General features: G+C 40.3%; 1 protein-coding gene across 4 annotated transcripts in view; it reads right to left on the reverse strand.

Annotated features, from left to right (window-relative positions):
• Nucleotides 1-20040, reverse strand: part of golga4 (golgin A4) — a 30566-nt gene extending 10526 nt beyond the window's left edge. Inside the window, exons 1-15 of one of the 4 annotated variants that reach the window (XM_079472718.1) lie at nucleotides 19798-20040; nucleotides 18990-19049; nucleotides 14422-14490; nucleotides 13822-14142; nucleotides 12298-12345; nucleotides 12105-12161; nucleotides 11198-11296; nucleotides 10979-11117; nucleotides 10704-10885; nucleotides 7692-7775; nucleotides 6518-6665; nucleotides 6268-6446; nucleotides 4435-4533; nucleotides 4147-4302; nucleotides 37-3998 (exon numbers count right to left, since the gene is read on the reverse strand). In XM_079472718.1, coding sequence (XP_079328844.1) covers nucleotides 37-3998; nucleotides 4147-4302; nucleotides 4435-4533; nucleotides 6268-6446; nucleotides 6518-6665; nucleotides 7692-7775; nucleotides 10704-10885; nucleotides 10979-11117; nucleotides 11198-11296; nucleotides 12105-12161; nucleotides 12298-12345; nucleotides 13822-14142; nucleotides 14422-14490; nucleotides 18990-19049; nucleotides 19798-19860 — 5666 coding nt within the window. In that variant the 5' untranslated portion in view covers nucleotides 19861-20040. Of the gene's footprint in view, nucleotides 1-36; nucleotides 3999-4146; nucleotides 4303-4434; nucleotides 4534-6267; nucleotides 6447-6517; nucleotides 6666-7691; nucleotides 7776-10703; nucleotides 10889-10978; nucleotides 11118-11197; nucleotides 11297-12104; nucleotides 12162-12297; nucleotides 12346-13821; nucleotides 14143-14421; nucleotides 14491-18989; nucleotides 19053-19797 lie in introns of all 4 variants that reach the window. The other 3 variants (XM_079472717.1, XM_079472716.1, XM_079472715.1) reach the window with 3 other exon arrangements.
• Nucleotides 20041-20312: the final 272 nt, after the last annotated feature.

Consider the following 20312-nt stretch of genomic DNA (forward strand, 5'->3'; position numbering starts at 1 on the left):
TCTACGAGTAAAACATAAATTACATAAATTACTTACTTCAGCTTCCTCTCATTTTCCTCGGCCATCTCCTTTTTCAGGTAATCCAGCTCCTTCTCGTGCTCTTTCCTCAAGGAGCGGAGATCTTTCTGAAGCCTGGTGTAATCTTTGTGAAGCTTCTGTTTTTCGTTCTCAGCCTCCGTCAGCTTTCGCTGAAGATCATTCTCTGAGGTGTTCGAATCCTCGATCAGGCACTCGCTGTTCATCTCCCCGTTTCCTTGAGGCAAAGTCTGTTCTGCTTTTAGTTGACTTTCTTTCTCTTCGAGTTTTTGCTGCAACTCTTGGAGCTTCTCCTCATATTCCTTCACCAACAAGTCTCTATGACTTCTCCAGTCTACTTGCTCTTGAACCGTGTCCATCTCCGGCTCCATTCCTAAAGCACTGCAGGTAGTTTGAGCTTCTATAACTTTCTCAACTACCTCGTTCTGTTTCTCTTCGATCTGGATCTGAAGCTCTTGGACAAGTGCTGTGTGCTCGAGCAGGGCCGCTGTAAGACGACTTATCTCAAATTGATAGTTCGTAATCTGTTCAACAGAATCCGAGAGTTTAATCTCGAGCTCTCCAACTTTTAAAAGCGTCTCAACTTTTTCTCTAGCAGCAACAGCACGTTCCTCCTCTTTCGCCGACACGTCTTTGCGAAGATCTGAAAGTTTCTCTTCATACATGTCTTTGAGGCTCTGAAGCGAGGTCTCTTTTTCCTTACCCACGTCTCGTAGATATCGCTCATGTTCTTCTTTTAATTTAGCAATGGTCTCCTCTATCATTTTCTCATTCTCCTCCAGAGTCCTTATACGTTCCTCCTTTTCAAGCAAAGTCTGCTGGACTTCTTTTAGTTGCCTTTGCAGATCTCTGATGGCCTGCTCCTTCTCCTCGATTTGTGATGACAACTGTTTACGAATCATACCAATTTTCTGCTCGGCTTTCTTCTTCAACTCTGCAAATTTACCAGTCATCTCGGAGGATGCTGCTCTCACTGCATCCTCTTTTGCTCTGAGAATCTCCGCCTTCTCGGTCTCAAACTCCTTCCGTTGGGATTCCAGTTCCAATCTGGCAGCTTGGAGATCTGTCTGCAAGGACTGCAGACTTTCCTCGGTCCTCTGGACTAGTGCACCACTGTTAGAGCTAAGGTCCTGAGCTTCCTGCAGTCGATTCATCAGCTCCGTCTTTTCGTTTTCACAAATGCTTTGGTATTGCTTCAAATCCGCAGCGAGTTGCATCCGTTCATTCGTTCGAAGCTCTAGTTGCTCTTCAAGCTCACAGATTTTCTTCGAGTAGCTTTCAATCTCTGATGTTAGAGACTGAACCCTCTGCTCTTTTTCACTAAGTGCCTGGTCCATCTCGGACTTACTCATGGATTGATTGTCAATGCTGGCAGTTAGCGTCTGAAGGTGTGCATCCTTCTCGGCCATCTGCTTCTCTAGGTCCGTGATTTTTTCCTGAAGGGATTTAACAGTGCTGTGGCTCTGTCTGAACTTGGGTTTGAGTTCAGAGAGTTTGTTCCTGAGTGAGTCGTTCTGCTCTTGAAGAGAACTCTTCTCTTTTTCAAATCCTTTCACGGTCTCCTTCAGTTGGTATGTAAGCCTTTCCTTTTCCTCGCCATGCTGCTGATTCAGCAGAGATATGGCTTGTTCATTCTCAGTTAAGCTACTTGCTAACTGGGTCTTCAGGTCGTTTATGACCGATTCTAGATTGCTTATTTGCATAACATGAGAATTGAGATTTTCGCATATGCTTTTATTTTCTTCACAAAGCTGCTCGATGCGAAGGTCTTTCTCGGAAAGTACAAGAGAGCTACTTTGTGCAACAGTTTGCAGAGTATCCCTTTCGACTTGTATTGCTTTGAGATTTTCCGAATTTGCATTGAACTGAAGAGTCAACTCTTTAAAAGTGCTCTTTAGATTCTGGTTCTCTTCAGCGGTCTGCTGAAGTTCTTTCTCTAAGGTGAGAATTCTGTTGTCCTTTGTCAAGGAAGCATTTCCAAGATATGCGACTTTCTTCTGATGATGCATAATTCTATTTTGTAACTCTCCAACCCTTCCCTCAACTTTCTTAAGCAGCGCTTCGGAGAAACCATCTAACTTAACCTGAGCATCTTGACAACACTTCTCCAACTCCTTTGTAACGGCACAGAGGTGATCGTGGAAGTCTTTTTCTTTAATTTGCAGTTCAGCGTTTTTCTCTGCAAGCATCTTCTGGAGATATTTACCCTCTTCGCATTTGGAAGCTTCAAGCACGTTCAACTTTTGTTGGGTGTTGTTCAACTCTTCAGATAAACTCTGTAACCTCTCTTTGTTGGCATCCTCTGCTTTTCTGAGTTCGTCCTGCAAGATGTTTCTTTCGTGCAAGGCCTGGTTCAGATTCTTCTCCACGGTTTCCGCTTGTCCTTTAAGTAAATCCTCCCCTGTAGATGCACTCTCCAGCTTGCTTGCTGCCTCCCTGAGCTCTGTTTGTAGTTTCTGCACTGTGGTTTCTCTCATGGCAAGCTCTCCTTTGAGGTTCTGGGCATCTTTAATCACCTGTTCCTTCTCTTCCTTGACGGCTGAAAGCTGGCGAGATATCTCCTCCAACTCCTGAGCTTTTTCTTGCAATGAAAGCATGTGTTTTTCCTGCATTTCCTCCTCATGTTGATTGAGTTTCTCTTGCCAATGATGAAGAAGATCTTCTTTCTCTTGCTTTTGGGTTACGTGAAGCTTCGCCAGCTGTTCTTTGTGATTTGCCTCTAAATCAGAGACGCCGGTGCTGAGGCCTTCAGAGCTTGCTTGTGCCATCTCCAAGATCTTCTCCTTCAATTCATGCTCTTTTTGTTGCAACTCTTGATCTTTCTTGGATAACTCCGTCTTGGCATTCTCCTTTTGTTCGAGTAGCTTTTTCATTAACTTTTCTTGAGCTTCTTTGGCTTTCTGCATCTTGTTTTCCTGGGATTTAAGCTTGCAATCCATGTCTTTCCTAATGTTTTCAAGTTTCTTCTCCTGGGAATTCCTTTGGTCTTCCAGCTGTTTCCTCAACTTGTTCTGCTCACCCTGCATTGATTTACATGTCTCCGCATGCAAGAGCTCTCTTTCGGATAGGTCCTTTTGGACTTGCTCAAACTTTCGATCTAGTTCTTGAAGTTCGTTCGTCTTTTGTTCGAGGCAAACCTGTTTCTCTAGACAATCATTATGCATCTTCTCAAGAGCCTTCTCAAGACCTTCCACTTGGTTCCTGGTTTGTTGGAGATCTTCTGCAAGCGTACTAATCTGAGACGTGGCTTCACCGAGCGCTTCTTTATCGGACTGTGACCTCCGTCTGAGCTCCTCTAACTGGACACTTCCATCTTCCACCGCCTGCTTGACATTGTCCTCTAAAGACCGTTCTTTGATCACATGTTCCTCCAGAGCCTTCTCCTTCTCCTCCAACAGCATCTTCAGCTGATTCAGCTCTTCTTTGAGCGTTTTCTCCACCCCTGCAAACGTTTGTTCATTCTGATGTTGCGCAGCCTCGACCACAGCCTGAAGTTTCACTCGTTCTTCCTTGTGCCTCTCTTCAAACTCTTGTCTCATGGATTGACTGTCAGTTTCCATTGAAGAAAGCCTTTCTTCTAGCTGTTGTTTACTCTTCAGTACATCAGAAAGCTCAGAGGAAAGCGTGTCCAGCTCTGTTTGCTTGTCACTTAGCTTATCCAGCATCTTTTGGTTCATTTCTTCTACATGAGCATGAAACTCTTCCTCCTTGTCTTTGAGAACTGTTTCTATTTCCACTTTGTGTTTTTGCAAAACCTCTTCCATGGCGACATTATGCTGCTGGTTAGGGGTTGTTATCTGCTCCCTCCTTATCTTTTCAAGCTCTTCCTGGTGTTTTTCTTTTAGAGCTGCTATTTCAGACTCGTCTTTCTTTCTAAGTTCTTCGATCTGTGCTGCGAGTTCAACAGACTCAGCAACGTCCTTTACGGAGTCACCCATGCAACTTTCAAGCTCTTGAATTCTCTGTAAAAAACATCAAAAGAATTTAGATTTGGTGATATACTGTATTGCCCTACACAGGCTCTTCAAATCTATGGTTTAATTTGGCACTGTAAAGACAATAAGGATATCCTGTTGATCTATTCTCAGATAAGTCAGCGGATGAACTCACCGTTTTGGCAGATTCCAAGTCAAGCTGTAGTTCCTTGACCTTGTTTTCGCCCTCGGCTTGGATTGCAACTTTCTGAAGCTCAGCGTCCTCCAGCGCGAGAGATGCCTGCTGCTCTCTTTCTTGTGCCAAACGCAGCAACTCTTCTCGACACTGCTCCTACGGTAAATAAAAAGAGCATTATCATAAATAGCTTAGCGCACGCCTATATTCAAATAGATCATATTTGCACTGACAACAAGGCGAATGCAAAATGATGTCACTGGTTAGCCAAGAAAATGAAGGACATACCACTGCTTGTTTGATCTGGGTGCTCAGTTCCTGTTCTTTGTGTGCAAGAGCCTCAGAGTGTAACCGCTCCATTTCTGCCATCCTATCTTCGGAAGACTTCTGAAACCGACATTATAACATTTGAGTTACCGGAACATTAATCATAGTCAAGCATTTGTAAACAAAACTCTCTTCCTAGTTGTTCAAAGATTTTGTGTGTCTGAAAGATGTTTAGTGTAAGTTTTTCGGTTTTATTAACAGTTTACAGAAGAAGGCCTGATACATGAAACGTTTGGGTTTACCTCTGTGTCTTAACCAATCGAACAATAGCTATCAGTATTTAATATAGAAACCATCACCACTTGATCCTCATTCAAACTACATAGACAGACACTTATACAAGAAAAATATAAATGAATAAGTTGATATTAGCAGTATATCTCAGTCGACCAGTCCCATAGCTTCTTGACTTGCTTAAATTATCAATAGACTCAAAATGTCACTCTTTGACAAAATACTGGCAAGTGAACACCTGGCTTATGCAAACTAAGACATAAGCATCTTTCTCATGGCACACATTACGGGTCTGATGAAGGAAACAGATCCAATTTTCTTTGTCCCACCGAATCTCTGCCTTAGCCACGTGGACGGAATGCTGTTATAAATGTGGCATCAATTTGGTCAATTTTGATTTACAATTGCTATTCAGCTAATGTATCACACAGCAATGCACAGAGGTAGAACTCATATGTATGTCGATCTATAAAAACACAAAACCTTCATGAGAACCGTGCGTTCACAGAGGTTCAAACTCTCATGCGCTCACTTCTCTGGATGAATGTGACACTGTAAGTGGATGATGGCTTTTCCAGGCACAACATTTTTAAGCTAAACACTCCAAGCAAATGGAGACCGAGCATATGCAACATATCAAAATACGAAGACAAATGGCGTAAACTCTCTTTAACTCCACTCCTGATCCAAGCGTCTTAAATTATTGAATCTCCTCAAGACGTTGAGAAGGCACATCTGTGAATACAGCTGACAAATGTCAGTTTTAATCAGTAACAAGTGTTGTGTGTCCTCCAAAACATCTTACAATTTGAAAGGGAAATGTTAGTGAAGCTGTTTGTTTTAAAAATATTTTTAGTTTATCCATGACTATTTTACTCCCTCTCCCTGCCCTTTAGAAGTAAACATCACTTTTCATGATGACTTTAACAAACACACCCTTTGCATGTGAAATAAGTAATGTAGCTTTGCTCGGCTACAGGATTTTAACAGTCTCTTTCTGCTTGTGACGGATTCACAAAACAATCAATCCTTAAATGTGGCGGACAAGCAGTCAGATCAGACTGAAAAGATGAGGAATTCTGCTGAAACTAAATGCAAACCGCTCATATTCAAAATGCTATTATTTCAGAAGAATATGCAGGTGCCACACACATCCGGTTTTGATAGACTTAGCCATTTATATTTTTATGAACAGTTCTTTTGATGTTTACAGATGAAAAGCAAAATAAACACAAATTTAACAACGTTTATTATTAGACCACTATTAGGTTCACGCAATGTACATTTTATGTTATTTATAGTTTGCACGGTGGCAACAATGGCATCGTTTTTAAAAGTCGCCATTTTCAGGCCCCTAAAACGCATCGTTGTGGTTAAATGAATGCATTAAAATCTTTTGGTTGAAATGGTGTCATCTAAATATTAAAGCATAAAAATGCCTACATTTAAAAAAATGAAGACCAATACCAATCATTTTCCCAAAATTATATTTGTGATAGAGGATTTTACATGATGATTAAACGCGTATTTTAGTTTCTGATAAAATAGTGGTAAGCACACCTTCATGATGGTGACCACTTCTTGTTTGACTCTGGTGAGCTCCTGCTGTAGATTCTTTCTCTCCTCCTCACCGGCTTTCTCCACCTGCTTCATCTGCTCTGCCATGCTGACCTCCAGCTGACGACGGGCCTCCTCCGCCCGCTGAGCCACACCCAGAGCTCGCTCCAGCTCCTCAAACGCTGGACGAACAGCACAGTTAGCACAACCGGACCCCAAAAACAGAGATCGCGAGAGACATAATCTCACCCACCTGCTTTCTCTGATTTCTCCTTCTGTTCCTGTAGCTTGTCTTTCTGTGTGAGGGTCTGCTGGAGTCTGGATCGCAGCTGAGCGAACTCATCTTCCTTCATCTCCAGGGTCTCATGCATCTGACGCTTGGTTTCAGCGATGACCATGCCCTTCAAAATCATCACATCAGTATGTTTACCTTTTTGTCTTTGGTCTTTATAGCTTCATTAGACAGGTGAAAAGAGAGGGAAACAAGAGTTGGGACACAGACTCAGTGTCGCCCGAAATGCTTCCGTGCATTCGCACTTGGCTTTCTAAACCTCAAAACACTTCACAAGTTTGAAAGCCAACGTAAAAATAGTTTGGGATCAATATCTTCTACTGCCACTGATAATAAACGTCGACATGTTTTCGTTCATTATATGCACCGCACCGGTTCCTTACCTCTCCAAAGTTTCTCCGTTAGTCTAAAGAAGCAGCTCAACTCATATATGATGAATGTTTGCGCTCCGTTTACATTCCATACAGTGACCGAAGAGGCATTCAGTTTTATCCGCCAGAATAAAGGTCAAATGCTAATGATTTTATCAGAATTCAGTCGCAGTGAGACAGCTCTTTATATTTCACACGCAGCCTTCCTAAATGAGACCTTAAAGACCTGAAAAGCATGACTTCCTCACCTCATCCAACATTAAAATTTGACGGAGCAGAAGTGAAAAATCAAAACTTGTGGGGTCAATCATAGGTCGGCCTAACTTTTTGGCAAAATATATCTCTTCTGAAAATGTTATTTTACCGAGACAATGAAAAATGTATGACCAGGTATTTATCCAAGATGTCTGAATATTTTAGTGTAATGTAAAATTTCTTGTTTATTTAAAATAACATTCAATTTACCTCTTATTGTCTGGCCCAGAAAAACTAAAATTCGAACCCTTCTCTATTACCTTACTAAAGAAAAGCACAAAAAAAAAGCAATGCTTTCTGACATTTTAGTTCCAGACGTGACAAAGTGAGCAGCCAAAAGGAAATACATACTTCAATTCTATTTTAAAAAGGCTTTCCGGGATAATATGTCAAGCAGTGGAATAATAATTCTTCCATTCATGCTGGCTTATAAACACAGACCGGTGGCAGACGCTCAGCATAGCTGAACCCTTACGGGGAGTCAAATGTGTCCTGTTACAGTCTCTCACCTTGTCCTGCTCCAACTGCTCGATTAGGTTCTTGGCGTCTCCCAGCTGTGTGATCAGCTTGGTCTTCTCTGTAGTGTAAAGTTCCTAAACACAGATGATAAATGTTTTATTACATCGGAATCAACACTTTACAACAATCCGTCCAACAGGTCTAGACAACCTGGATAAGCAACTCAGCATCTTGGAAGTGTTCAGACTAGGCTTATTGCGATATACATGTCATCGGTGATACATGGTGTCTACCCGCCTACCGATTACATCACTTGTCCACCGCAGCACAGAGCCCCAACGTCATTTTATATTTTTATAGTAATAAATCACTCAGTTTAGTTAAAGACCAAACTACAGTTGTGCGTCTGAATGCGGCTGCTGCATTCAGCGTAAGTGGAACAAGTGTCGCAGCAAAGATCAGCAGCAGGAGTTAGATAATATTCATCATCTGAGGAGTCAAGTGCTGACAAGTCTCGTGTAGCCAGACCTTCATACTGAAGGTAGGAACTTATAGCCACTTTCTTTCGCCAAGGCCTCCCCAGAAGGCCATATGACTGACAGGTAAAGCAACTAATCACGTTTCATCTTGAGACGCGTAAATGTTTAGAAGCATGAAAATGTCCCTGCAGTAACAGACCGGTGTAAATTCACAAACGTGTCAAAGTTAACAGCAACAAAATGATTTAAAGTTTGTGCCGTGAACCTCGCATAGTTTTAAGGATTAAGTATTTAGTCGATCGTGATGAATTCTTATAGCAACTGTTGTAAACACGACAGCTTACTTCTTAGATCAGACGGCTTCATGATGTTTCCAGGCAGTCCATTAAAGAACAAGACACGCGCGTCTACCGGAAATTCTGTGAAATTTAATCAGACGCATCAGACGTTCAGCCAACGGATCGTGGGTGTGACGTCTGAGGATGAGACTAAGTGCTGACTGACAAGACGATGGCGGAGAAAATGTAGTAGAATATGTAAGCAGTGTTATCAAGAGACGGTTACGTGTTTAATTTATTTTTGCTCTAATTTTCAAAAGCCGGTGCTTTTCATTTATTAAACATAAAAAAAAATTCGTTTCGTATTCCTTTCTTATTTATTTTGTAACATAAACAATTTTTTGCTTTATGTGTGCTGTGATTATTCGTTTTGTAAGGTATGTGTCTAATATAAACAAATCATTGTACGTTTTTTTATAGTTTTGTGTGTTTTTATTAAGAAACATATCCAACCCAAATGTAATTCAAGCTGAATTAACGCTATTCTAAAACTGAAAGTAAAATGCGTCATGCGCAGGGGCCCACACCCAGCAAACCCCTCAACCCCGGTGTCACTGGTACAACCGGTGTTCTTACACATCGATTAACTGGTGGGAAAATGTCATCATCGCAACATCCCTTACAAGTGACTTATTGACAAAATAAATGCGTCCTATGGTGTGGAAGCAAAGATTTAGAAAATATAGATATTATGAATATAAAATAATATATTATTTCCTACATGTTTGGCTTCCACAGTAAGACACATTTGCAGTTTATTTGTCAACTACACAGACTAAAAAAACGCAAAATATAAACACATTTGAATTGAATGACACTTTAAAGTGACATTATACTGAACTGTCCTCCCACATCAACAACATGGTTGTATAGAAGATATATAACAAAAAAATCCATAACAGGCAATTTCTTTAAACCACAAGAACCAAGACATATCCGCAGAACTTCTGTCACTGATAAACACAAGCCACATCACAGAACCAAGTGAAGTCTTCACACCAAACCAAGAGAACCAACATTTATCCCTCAATTACAGCCCAGGACATCAGCCACACGGGTCCACGCCACAGTCACTCCGCTTCCAGTTTCTCAGTCTGACACTCAAAACCACAAGACAAAAAAGCTGAATAGAACTGAAAGAGTATAGAGTATGTAATTCATTGTTTGCTTAGGCTAGCATCGCAATACCTTACTCGGTTTAACCGTTTTAATCCTAACCTTAAATCAAAAAACCTGATCTGCAGACATGAATGAGGAGAGGTGCGATAACTTTTCTACACGATGAGAAATATGATTTCCAACATATCACCTATCAAAATGGTAAACCAATCAGAACATCCTAGCAACTGAATAGTAACGTGCAGACACCTTGGCAACATTTTTTTCTATTGGACGCAAAGAATGTAAAGATGTTTTTTTCTCTGATGCAGAGCGTGTAACGTTTAACATAAATCTGAATTGATGGTCAAGCAAAACAAAAACGTCTACAAGGGCAAATCACAGAGGAGAGTCTCAGCTGGTGTGTTTTAGCGCGAGTGAGTGTGACGGTAGTTACAGATGTAATGTGTCTGTGTGAGACCGGGAGGGGTGAGCTGTTAACCTCTGCTCTTTCTATCCCTGCTGCGAGCCGTTCCCACACACAGCACACGTGCATCATATCCACAGGAAATACAGTCAACCCTGAACCCATTCAATATTCACACAACCCACCACGTCACCAACCTCAGTACCGCACGCACATAATGACTTTTATACCGTTCGAAGTGTATATTTTATCCCCATCACAGAAAACCTTTTGCCGATTTAAAAAAAGTTTCTGTACGATTTATAAGCTTGTTAACCTGTGGGGACCTAAGTTTTGATGATTGTTGGTAGTTGATGTGCCAGATATAAATAGCAGGGGTGTAACGAAATCCTTGGCTTATGATTCGAAACAATAAACAACACTGTTTACATTGACCTTTTTTAGTAACATTTTTGTGGGTCGCACAATATTCAAGGTTTCAAAGTATTAAGGTAAGAACGATAAAGAAAACTTCTTAAAGCTCTTAAAACTAATATAAAACTTTATACGTGTAGACGCAGGTGACGCACAAATCAAATCTGACCAAAATGGGCATATCTCAAAAGAATCGTCCAAACCTGCACTCAAGAGTCACGACTGTCCAATAAATACCAGCCTGCCAATCCAAACATTGGCAAACAGATTTCTGGGTTGTGTGTCATGTGTTTAGTGTTTGTGTACCTTTATTTTCTCAAGTTCCTGCAGTCTCTCCTGCAGCTGCTGTTGTAAAACTTCGTTCTCACTGCCCAGCTGCGCCGAGCGCTCTTTACTGGAGCGAATCATCTCTCTACATCTCTGCAGGAGACTCTCCTGTCTCTTCACTCGCTTCTGAAGAGCCTCACCATCCACTTCACTGCCGCCCTCTGCTGGACGCACGTGCACACACACAAACACGTGTGTAAACAAACACACATAAATATGATAAAAACTGTTTGACTGGGTACCAGCGCACATACCGGCGTTAAGTGTCGAGCTGTCACCTTTCGTGGGGCTCTGAAGGTCAGCGCTCGCATCAACCGCATCTGTGGATGAAGAGGTGTCAACCTCTGAGACCACACCTCCAGACGCCTTCAGCCGTTTCTTCAGAAGAGACACCTGGAAACAGACAAGCTCCGGTATCACCGCAAGACAACACGGACAAACACAATTCACACAAACAAACACGGCACACATACTTGAGTCTGAAGCACAGTGATCATCTGATCTTTCTCCTCTAGAGCGGCGTCAAACTCCTCCTGAAGGTGTTTCTTTGCCTGCTGGTCCATCTGAAGCTCCTGATCAGATACAGACTCATTATCAAACATGACAGTAACTTAACTTTAGACACTTGATTTCATTGTACTTTGTTACTTAAAAAAAATGTTTGGCTTCATAATTTTCAGGGGTGTCACGACACGCTCAGCTCACAATTTGATACAATACATGACATTGGGTTTACAATACAACAACGTTGTGTGTCGAACTGATTTTTTTTACTTAAACTGAAATAAATAAATAAAATTAACTAAATGGACTGACAATAGTCAAGTTTTATTTGACCCTTCTGTTTGTAAATTGAATGGGTCTGTCACTGACAATTAAAACTTAACATAAATTAAAATGTAATTAAAAGGAATTAATAAAGCTAAACCCTGTGAGAGAACTTAAAGCATTAAACATCAAATAAAATGGGAAAAGAACAATAAAACATACATGTTGATGCAGCAGGTCACATGTTGGCAGCTCAACCAATAAGATAAGCTCTAAAATAAATATTGTGATTTTTTTCTATTGCAATGTCACATTACCATCTTGTTACACTCCCAACAATCTTCCATAAAATATAGTGAAACAGGATTCTATAATATGTAATAACAGTTTTTGGATGTTATACTATAGTTGAAATTCCTAACCTTACACATCAGCAATAATAATAGTGATATTCATTTCTAGTCTGAAAGTCAAACTTGTAGCAAATGCTGTTATACTGTTGAAATCTACACTGGTTAAACTATAAAAGAGACATCAGAGGCAGAGAAACACAGACAGTTCAGTGTGGAATGAAAAATTCACGAGAAAGTGAAAGAAAGCAAGACACGGTACCTCCCGGAGTTCTCCTATTCTTCTCAGAGATTTATCTTGACTTTGACTCAGGATGGCCTGAAAGACACAAATTAATGGGACAGACAGACATTATTATTATTTTCATTCTCGTGACAGAAATATAGCAACCCATTAAAGCTAAAACACATTTGGAAAACTGCTCTGGAGATGCAGGGAAACTGAAGTCATTTACCTGAGTTTTGTCTTTATCACGCTGTACTGTTCTGTATGCTGTGACCAACTGAGAAAGAAAAACAAGAAATAAAGCCTGTTAAAGACCTTTAATTGTGCAGTCTGTGTCATGCAATCATTTCTGAAATGTTTTTGGTGCTCTGAAAGATCACATCCCATTGCATCTCCACTGGTCTCACCCACAGGTGTGCATTATCTACACAACGGAAGGATGAGGTGTTTTCAGTAAGCACCAAAAGTGCCGCAAGATCTCTTCTTTTACAAAACAGCTTGGTTCAAATAATCTCTAAATGAGATCTAAGCTCTACCCTTTGCATGTTTATTCTATTAAAGCTACTGGTCTCTCACTTTTGTAGATATCTCCAGACACATTTAACGGGACACTTTTGAAATTAATTTCTCTAACACTGTGTCTACACCGGACGCAGATCCAGTTTGGACAACATTTTTAATAAAATGATAATGGGTTCTAATGCGTTTCTAATGTCTTATGTCGTGTCACGTTGCGCCGCTAGACAGACGGTTGTCAATGTTCGGTGCATCACTCACGTTCACAGCGCCTTGTGCATAATTCATTAAAATAGAAGTTGAATGTGTTTCATAAAGTTGATTTTAAAATGTCTACATTTTTGGTGAATAAAATAATATATTCTTCCCTATATTTCGTAATGGCGGATTTCTTAAAAAAAGTCTAAAAATCTCGTTCTAGTGAACCCAGTCTCGTGTCTAGTCTCGTGAGATAAGTGTCTCGTCACACCCATGTATTGGTGCCATCTTTGACACAATCTTAAATTTCAACATTATTTTATATTCACACTAGAATCATTCCTGACTGTGTTTACAAATCATAAGCATACATCTGTAACTGTAATCTTATTTTCTGAGCTAGAGAAGACTTATGGCGAAGCTCAATATAAATATAATTTAAAATATAAGAAAGGTTGTGCAAATCCAAAACTCGAATTGAGCCGGACAAAAACATCCGGTCGATGGAACAGTAAGAAATAATGTCTGCACACAGAATTAACAGCTCCATGAAAAGTATTAAACAACGGCCTTATGAAGACCATATGGTCAGAACGTTTCTGTTGTTTAACAATGGCTTCACAAAAAGAGATTATTCATATTAAATCCATTGCCCATACTCCCAGGTGAACTTGATTAAATCACAGCACCAAAAGCCATTCTGAATGAGCAAAATCTGCTCCATGGAAAGTAATCAAGTACCTAATCTGTCAAATTAGCATTTAGTTTTTAGTTTTGTGTGCCAAGACGTTAAGTAATGGCCTCATGTAGTGTTGAAAGTATGAAATTGGCATTACAGATCATACGACTGCCAAGATAAAAACGGCTGTTTGGAAAACACAACGCCAGACATTAAATGTTGACACACCGTATTTGTTTCTATCGCTCTAGTGCTAAATGATTGATCCACACCTTCCAATCCTTACAGTGTTGGCTTTGAATCCGTCTACGGGATCACTAGATTTTGATTCCAGGTGCAAACAGGACAAGAGAAGCTAACCTCAGAGTATTTTCCTCTGTAGTTGGCCAGGCTCCTCTCCACCCTGTGCAGACGGTTTAACAGCTGCTCTTTGGACAGAGTCTCGACACTGCCGGGCATTTCTTCAGCTTCGCTCTCGATGTCTGAAGGAGGGTCGAATGCCGGGGCCTGGGCTTCATTCTCCCCGACGAGAGTCAGGGATTCCCGCGAGGAGCTTCTGACCAGACTGTCCCGGGAGGCGGAGCGGAAGAGCCCTTCACCGCGGCCCGACCCCCGGAGCAAAGACTCCACTGATGACACCTTCTGATGAAGCTTCTGAGCAAGAGATTGACCTTCTTCTTTCTGGAAAACAGAACAGACCACGAGGATTTTACATCAAATAATGATCAGACTTCTGATCAGACTAAAGACTTTAGAGTTATCTTATGAGAACAAAAACTGGAATTTGTATTTTTTCAACTGAGTTTATGTTGCAATGCATTATGGGACTGCCTCAGAAGTATCTCAGGTGTGTTGGAGTGCTTTGGTGCAATAAATGATTTGTCATTTTATTTCGCAATTTCATTTAGTAATAAACATATGTTGCAAATTTGAAAAAGAGACCATGACACATTAGGTTACCTGAGGAGAGGTGATTCCATCTCCATTAACACTGCCTCTGGGAGAGCTGCCCGCTGCCCTAGAAATGCTCTGCATGAGAACACAACCAATGAGAAATGTTAAAACAGTGCTTTGGGTTCGACCATCGGCCAGGTTAGTTTTCCTTCAGCCTATCGTGCTGCACCCCGATTACTCTGGGAGCAAAATTAGTTTTGCTGGGAGAAATGCAGGGGCTTCTGGTTAAACCCATCCTCATGCAACTCAGAGAGAAACACAGGGGTTAAATACACCGTAGACAGAAGATCTACTGCGGTACACAAACAGGAGTTAAACACAGCAGCACTACGCTTACCGGTTTTGTCAGTTGGACATGTGGACAAAACAAACAGTCCAAACCCACTGCATGGTGTTTATAGAACAAGCAAGATCATTCTAATTAATGATATCTAATAAAAGCAATCTCCCGGTGAGCAAGCAAACACGGCCCTGTGGCGAGGAACCCAAACTCCAATGATAAATAAATGGAGAAAAAAAACTCGGGAGGAAACCAGTCTCAGACGGGAGGGCCAGGTCTCCTCTGACGTGTCACAGCTGCACTCAGTGACTTTGATTCAAAGTTACTGAGTAAATATTTATGAAAAGTAGAGAGCGCTTTTTAGCTGTGATTTAGGAAATGTCATTTGTTGAAACTGTTTAGGTCTAATTTTGTGATCGATATCAGACAACAGAGGAATGTTATAAGCAGGCAAAATAGTAATGGCATAATGTAACCGAGTGCAGCTTTAACTTCGAACCACTGTCATGTTATGCCAGCTTGGCATTAAATACTAAGTATTGTACATTTAGCGTTAATGTGACAAGAAGTCCGTCTTTGCTCTTGGTTGGGGATGGAATTGCCTGAGCTGGAGGGGTCAGATGGACACTTTGCTCTTGGTTGATGATTAAATTGCCTGAAACTGGGAGTCATATCATCATAAGTTTGATAGCTACAGGTTATAAGGTTTCCTACTACAAGTCATTGTTAGTTCACGTACATTCATAAATGAATGGTTATAAACAATATTTCCGAAGATGAACATAACCAAGATCTGATGCTTAGTGTTTACTGAAAGAAGAAACCTTCAAACACAAACTAGTACACCACACAAGCAAGTGTAGATGATCATCTTACTCATACTGTAACCGGACAGTTATTCATCAATATATGAATGAGCACAAAATGCCTGGTGAGCATAACACTATTAACATGGCATGGTCCCAGAGAACGAATTAAATTAATTTAAGAGTGTTAACTATAGATTACATTAGGACAGTTGACATACTGTAAGAGCAGCACTATCACGGGTAAAATTATAATAACGATTATTTTGCTTACAATTGTAATAAACACGATTATTTTGTCAGTTCATAACTTTACTTTTTAAGTTCACATCAGCATGTTTATTAGGCCTATATTATACAGCCCATGAATAAGTTATAATCTACTGCCATTGAACTTCTTCAACACCGTATTTCAAAGCACACAATCAATCATCTAAACACTCCACATTCTGTGACCTACGGGATAAAACCTTGCAACTTCATCTTTAAATTCTTCTTTTATAAATCATTACTAATGGTCGCCCTTCATGTTTGTCTGTGTATTAAAATAGTTTTCTAATAGAAATGTATTATTGTTTGTATTTCCTGTAAAGGGGCAGTTTAAAAGATACAAGCTTTGCCGTGATTTTCTGACCATATTGGGAGTTTTGTGCTTGCTTTGAAAACATTATTTTCACTTCGCTTATGCTCAGTTAATTGTGGGATAAATCATTATCACGATTAAAATACGATTAATTGCACAGCCCTATACAGTATGATGTCCCAGCAGTGTCCTGTGGGCTGAACAGCATTTTTATCATTTGTTTAATAAATAGTATGCAGATTCTTCTGTCGGAGTAAAGCGACTATATCCACACTCACAGTCCTTAATGGAAGCCTGTGTTCCTAGGCAAACAGACAACAAAGAAGCACGATGCATCATTGCTCACCTGTAAATATTTCTACAAAAATAATAAAAAAGCTTCTGTGAAATACCTAACAATAAACAAATGTACCTGTTTGTAACAGCATAATATTTCTGTATATGGCATCTACATTGTGCAAAGCATGTACATTTTCCATTGAATCCCAGCTGACCTGCTAGATTTGTCAAAATGAATAGTAAACATGTAATACGGTTTCCCCCGATGCAATGTGTTTAACAGGACCCGTCACTGCAAATGTGATTAATGATCGAGCTACAACATTAAAGCAATCGCTCGCCCTATCATATAAACTGTCATATGTCATTCACGTTCAATTTACTAATGTTATAACGCAGGTGACTTGTCAATAAGTGCAAAATAGCGTTTCCCAAAACCTGTTAGTTAGACTTAAGAGCATGAACATACTTTTGTAAATATGCACAGTTTGTTAGCCAGACGGACACGCTGGGTGCTCTGCAAGGAAGAATGGCTTTACTGGGCACTCAGTTGTATTAAAATACAATATTTGACAGCTAAGAATTGACTCGGAGCGCAAAGGTGACGCGATGACATCTTAAATATGCTAATTAGTACATCAAGAATCAATTCTGAATCGAATCGTGAGGGACCAAACGATTCCCACCCTTAAATATTTAATAGAATGGCTGCATATTACGCGTCACTTTCAAACCTAATAACAGATTTAAGAGTGTCAGCAAATAAAGCATTTATAACTCATAATTTAACCACAATTTTAAACATCTTGTTCTTGGCCTTCGGCAGGGGCGGGCTAATAGGGAGTGACGCAGTTGCAAGTTTTTGCCAAACAAATCTCAAAAGGAAAGTCACAAGAACTCTCAGGGAACAGCAAGGGAACATTCAACATTTTATAACAGGGAAATCTATGAGGATACTACAGGACTCTTAGAGGAGAGGTTCATCTGAACTAATGACATTCATTCCTGGAGATGCCAAATAAGAAAGAGGGCATCCAAGGGTAAAACTGCAGAGGAGGAAAAAAAGCAACCGCCATCTCACAATCAAGAAACATAAGAGATTAGATGCAGGGGTTAGGAGCTTGATGCCTTTGAGTTATGCATGAAAGAGAGCGGCTGGTGAACGTGTGAGAAACAAAAGCTACAAGCAGGTGTTACCAGACCTCTTCTGGCCCATAACCCACAAAGGCATCAGAACGGGAGGATGGGGCGGCAGGTTTGTCGGGTTTGTTTTCCTCGAGGGGTGAGGAAGAAAAGGCGACGTGTGAGGACAGACTCACCACACTGGGCACCTGGGCCGCTCTGGGTCGATTTGAGCTGTCCAGAGCAAAGATAGTATACTCGGACAGTAAAGCAGGTTCTGCTATCATCTCGGCCAGCAGCTGACCGACCCCCCCACACAAGTGACACGATAATGACAGGGAGCAGGAGGTGAAGACGGAGACGGAGAGCAATGAGAAAACAACACAGTGAATGAGACGAGAGAAACAGAAAGAGAAGTCAAACCTGAAAGATACTGAGACTGATGTTAAACACGTTGATGTTTCTAACAAACCATATTGATCTACTTTCTCTCTTTAATGTGTTTATTAAAATCATCACATAATGATATAAGCCATTAGTGTAGGTTTGAGTAAAGACATCAAAGAGGTAAAGCTGACACAGAAGAAAAACGCTAAGATGATGTTGATTCATTCAGATGGAAACTTCAAAAAGAAGAACTGAGGATGTGAGAAAGGCAAAGGTACAGACCTCATTTTCTTTTTATGAAAGGGCTTGGTTCAACCCGTTTATTACAAAATATATGAAAAATAGAACAATATGTTTACAATTTTTAATTAACATTTATTTGTCACAATTGTGGGGCATGAAATAAAATTGAACTCAAAGATCTTGATAAAGCAAACAGTCTTAAAATATCTTTTGGCTGAAAATGGTGTGACGTAAAAGTTCTAACATAAACCAACAAGAACACAATGATTAAAATGTTAAGAGCTCAATTTGTAAAAGACAAACATGAATTCACACTTCATTATTTGTTCAGGTTCAAATTTCAATTTGAAGGGGTTTAATGTCACAGTCCAGAAATAGTTCAACTGTAACGTCTGCACTATTATTAGCACACATTATAACAATACCAGCATGTACCTGCTGGGATTTATCAGACTTGTTTATGCACCACAGAATTAACTGAGACACTTGCAGCCATTGCAGTTAAAATGACCTCATACAACTGAATAATACAAAAACAATAAACAACATTTTATTAAGTGTTGCATGCAAAAACAAACATGCAGCATAAGCAGCTTTGTTTTATTTAGTTTCATTTATCGTGTGCTCAAGACCACTTTTGCAAAACCACAATTATATAGAAACTTCTGCACCGACAATCTAAGATGTGTCAAGATCTACATTAAGACACTCATGTAAATCCTCCTCCTCCGTGCTAATAATGGATCACATCACGTGTTCCAGTTTAACAACCACCAAACCTCCAAAGATGTCATGTAGAACACATCAAGAGTCTCTGAGTGAAATGTAAATACTTTACAGCACAAGTAAAATGGCATATGTGATGCTTTCTTACCTCTCTGTCGGATGGGGAGAACACGGCATCTTGATTACTGCGCCTCTCTGCAGAGCTCACCTGCTGGAGACAGACATACGTCATTCAAATAATACATATATCAAAGCCACTAACTGAGCCGTATTCGTGTTCAGCTCGACTCGGTCTGAAAAGAATTAAAACTTCTACATTTACTCACCCCAAACTTTGCTTACACTTCCATTAAAGTAACACAATGTGTTGTACTACCACGTAACATTGTTTGGAGCTTTCGGTGTCTGTTCTGCCCGTTTTGGGAAACATGTTTCGGGTCCGATCAACTGGTCCAGCTGGTTTGTTATATCAAGTATGTGCCAATGGTAAAGTTCATAAACATATCACACATTCTGACTATATTTACAGTTGTGTACATATACAGAAAGCTATTGACAATTGTAAGGATGAAATAAAACGATTCAGAAAGTGGTACCAACACAATTCTTTTGAAGCACAATATTACCTCGGTTGATTAACACCATAGTAAAGATTTACATTAAGCATGTACATTTCGATCACCCAGACACGAGCCTATGGCTGTGCAATGTAACTAAGATATTATATATAAAACGACTATGGTATTGAAATCTGGCACCAGCATTGAGCTATGGCAAAAAATGTAAACAAACACGGAACACCATAATACATTTGTCTAACTTTTTCCCAATTTCAAATCTCTAAGGGAGTAATACAGAGTGTCAGAAGCAGAAATGAAGAATACACCTGCTGTTTTGTTTTGTTAGCATATATGCTACATGATAAAGTACAGACGCGAGCGCGCGCGCACACACACCTGCGAGACGTTCCTCGGCGACGACTGCTCATCTTTCACCTTTTGTTTCAGCTTCTTAAACATGATGCCGTACGGTTATTGTCCTCACACGGGGATTTTAATGTCTTGTTATTGAAAGTATGAAACTTGATGTGTAAGTGTGTGTCAGAGAGAGAGAGCAGTGCGCAGATGCAGCCGACGTGGAGAAAAACTGAGGCGTTACGGAGCGGCGAGAGGCTCAAAACTCACGACGCGTTTAGAATCGCGTGCATCAAAGGGAACGCAATTAAAGGGGGGAGGGGCCAAGATGGCGGTGTGAACGGACTGAATTTTCGAGCTCTCAGCACCAACTTTAGTAAAGAAGGATAGACTCGATTTTGGAAAGTTATTTCGAGTTGAGAAAAAAGCGAACATCTTTTTTGCTTTATATTATTAATGCAAAATGCCCAAATCTGCACAGAAACGTCCGAATGCTGTTAACAAAGCAGCAAACATTGGTGGCATGGAGGATATCACTGATCACGATTACGAAGATG

Source organism: Barbatula barbatula (assembly GCF_947034865.1).
Source record: "Barbatula barbatula genome assembly, chromosome: 14".
Taxonomy (NCBI): Eukaryota; Metazoa; Chordata; class Actinopteri; order Cypriniformes; family Nemacheilidae; genus Barbatula; species Barbatula barbatula.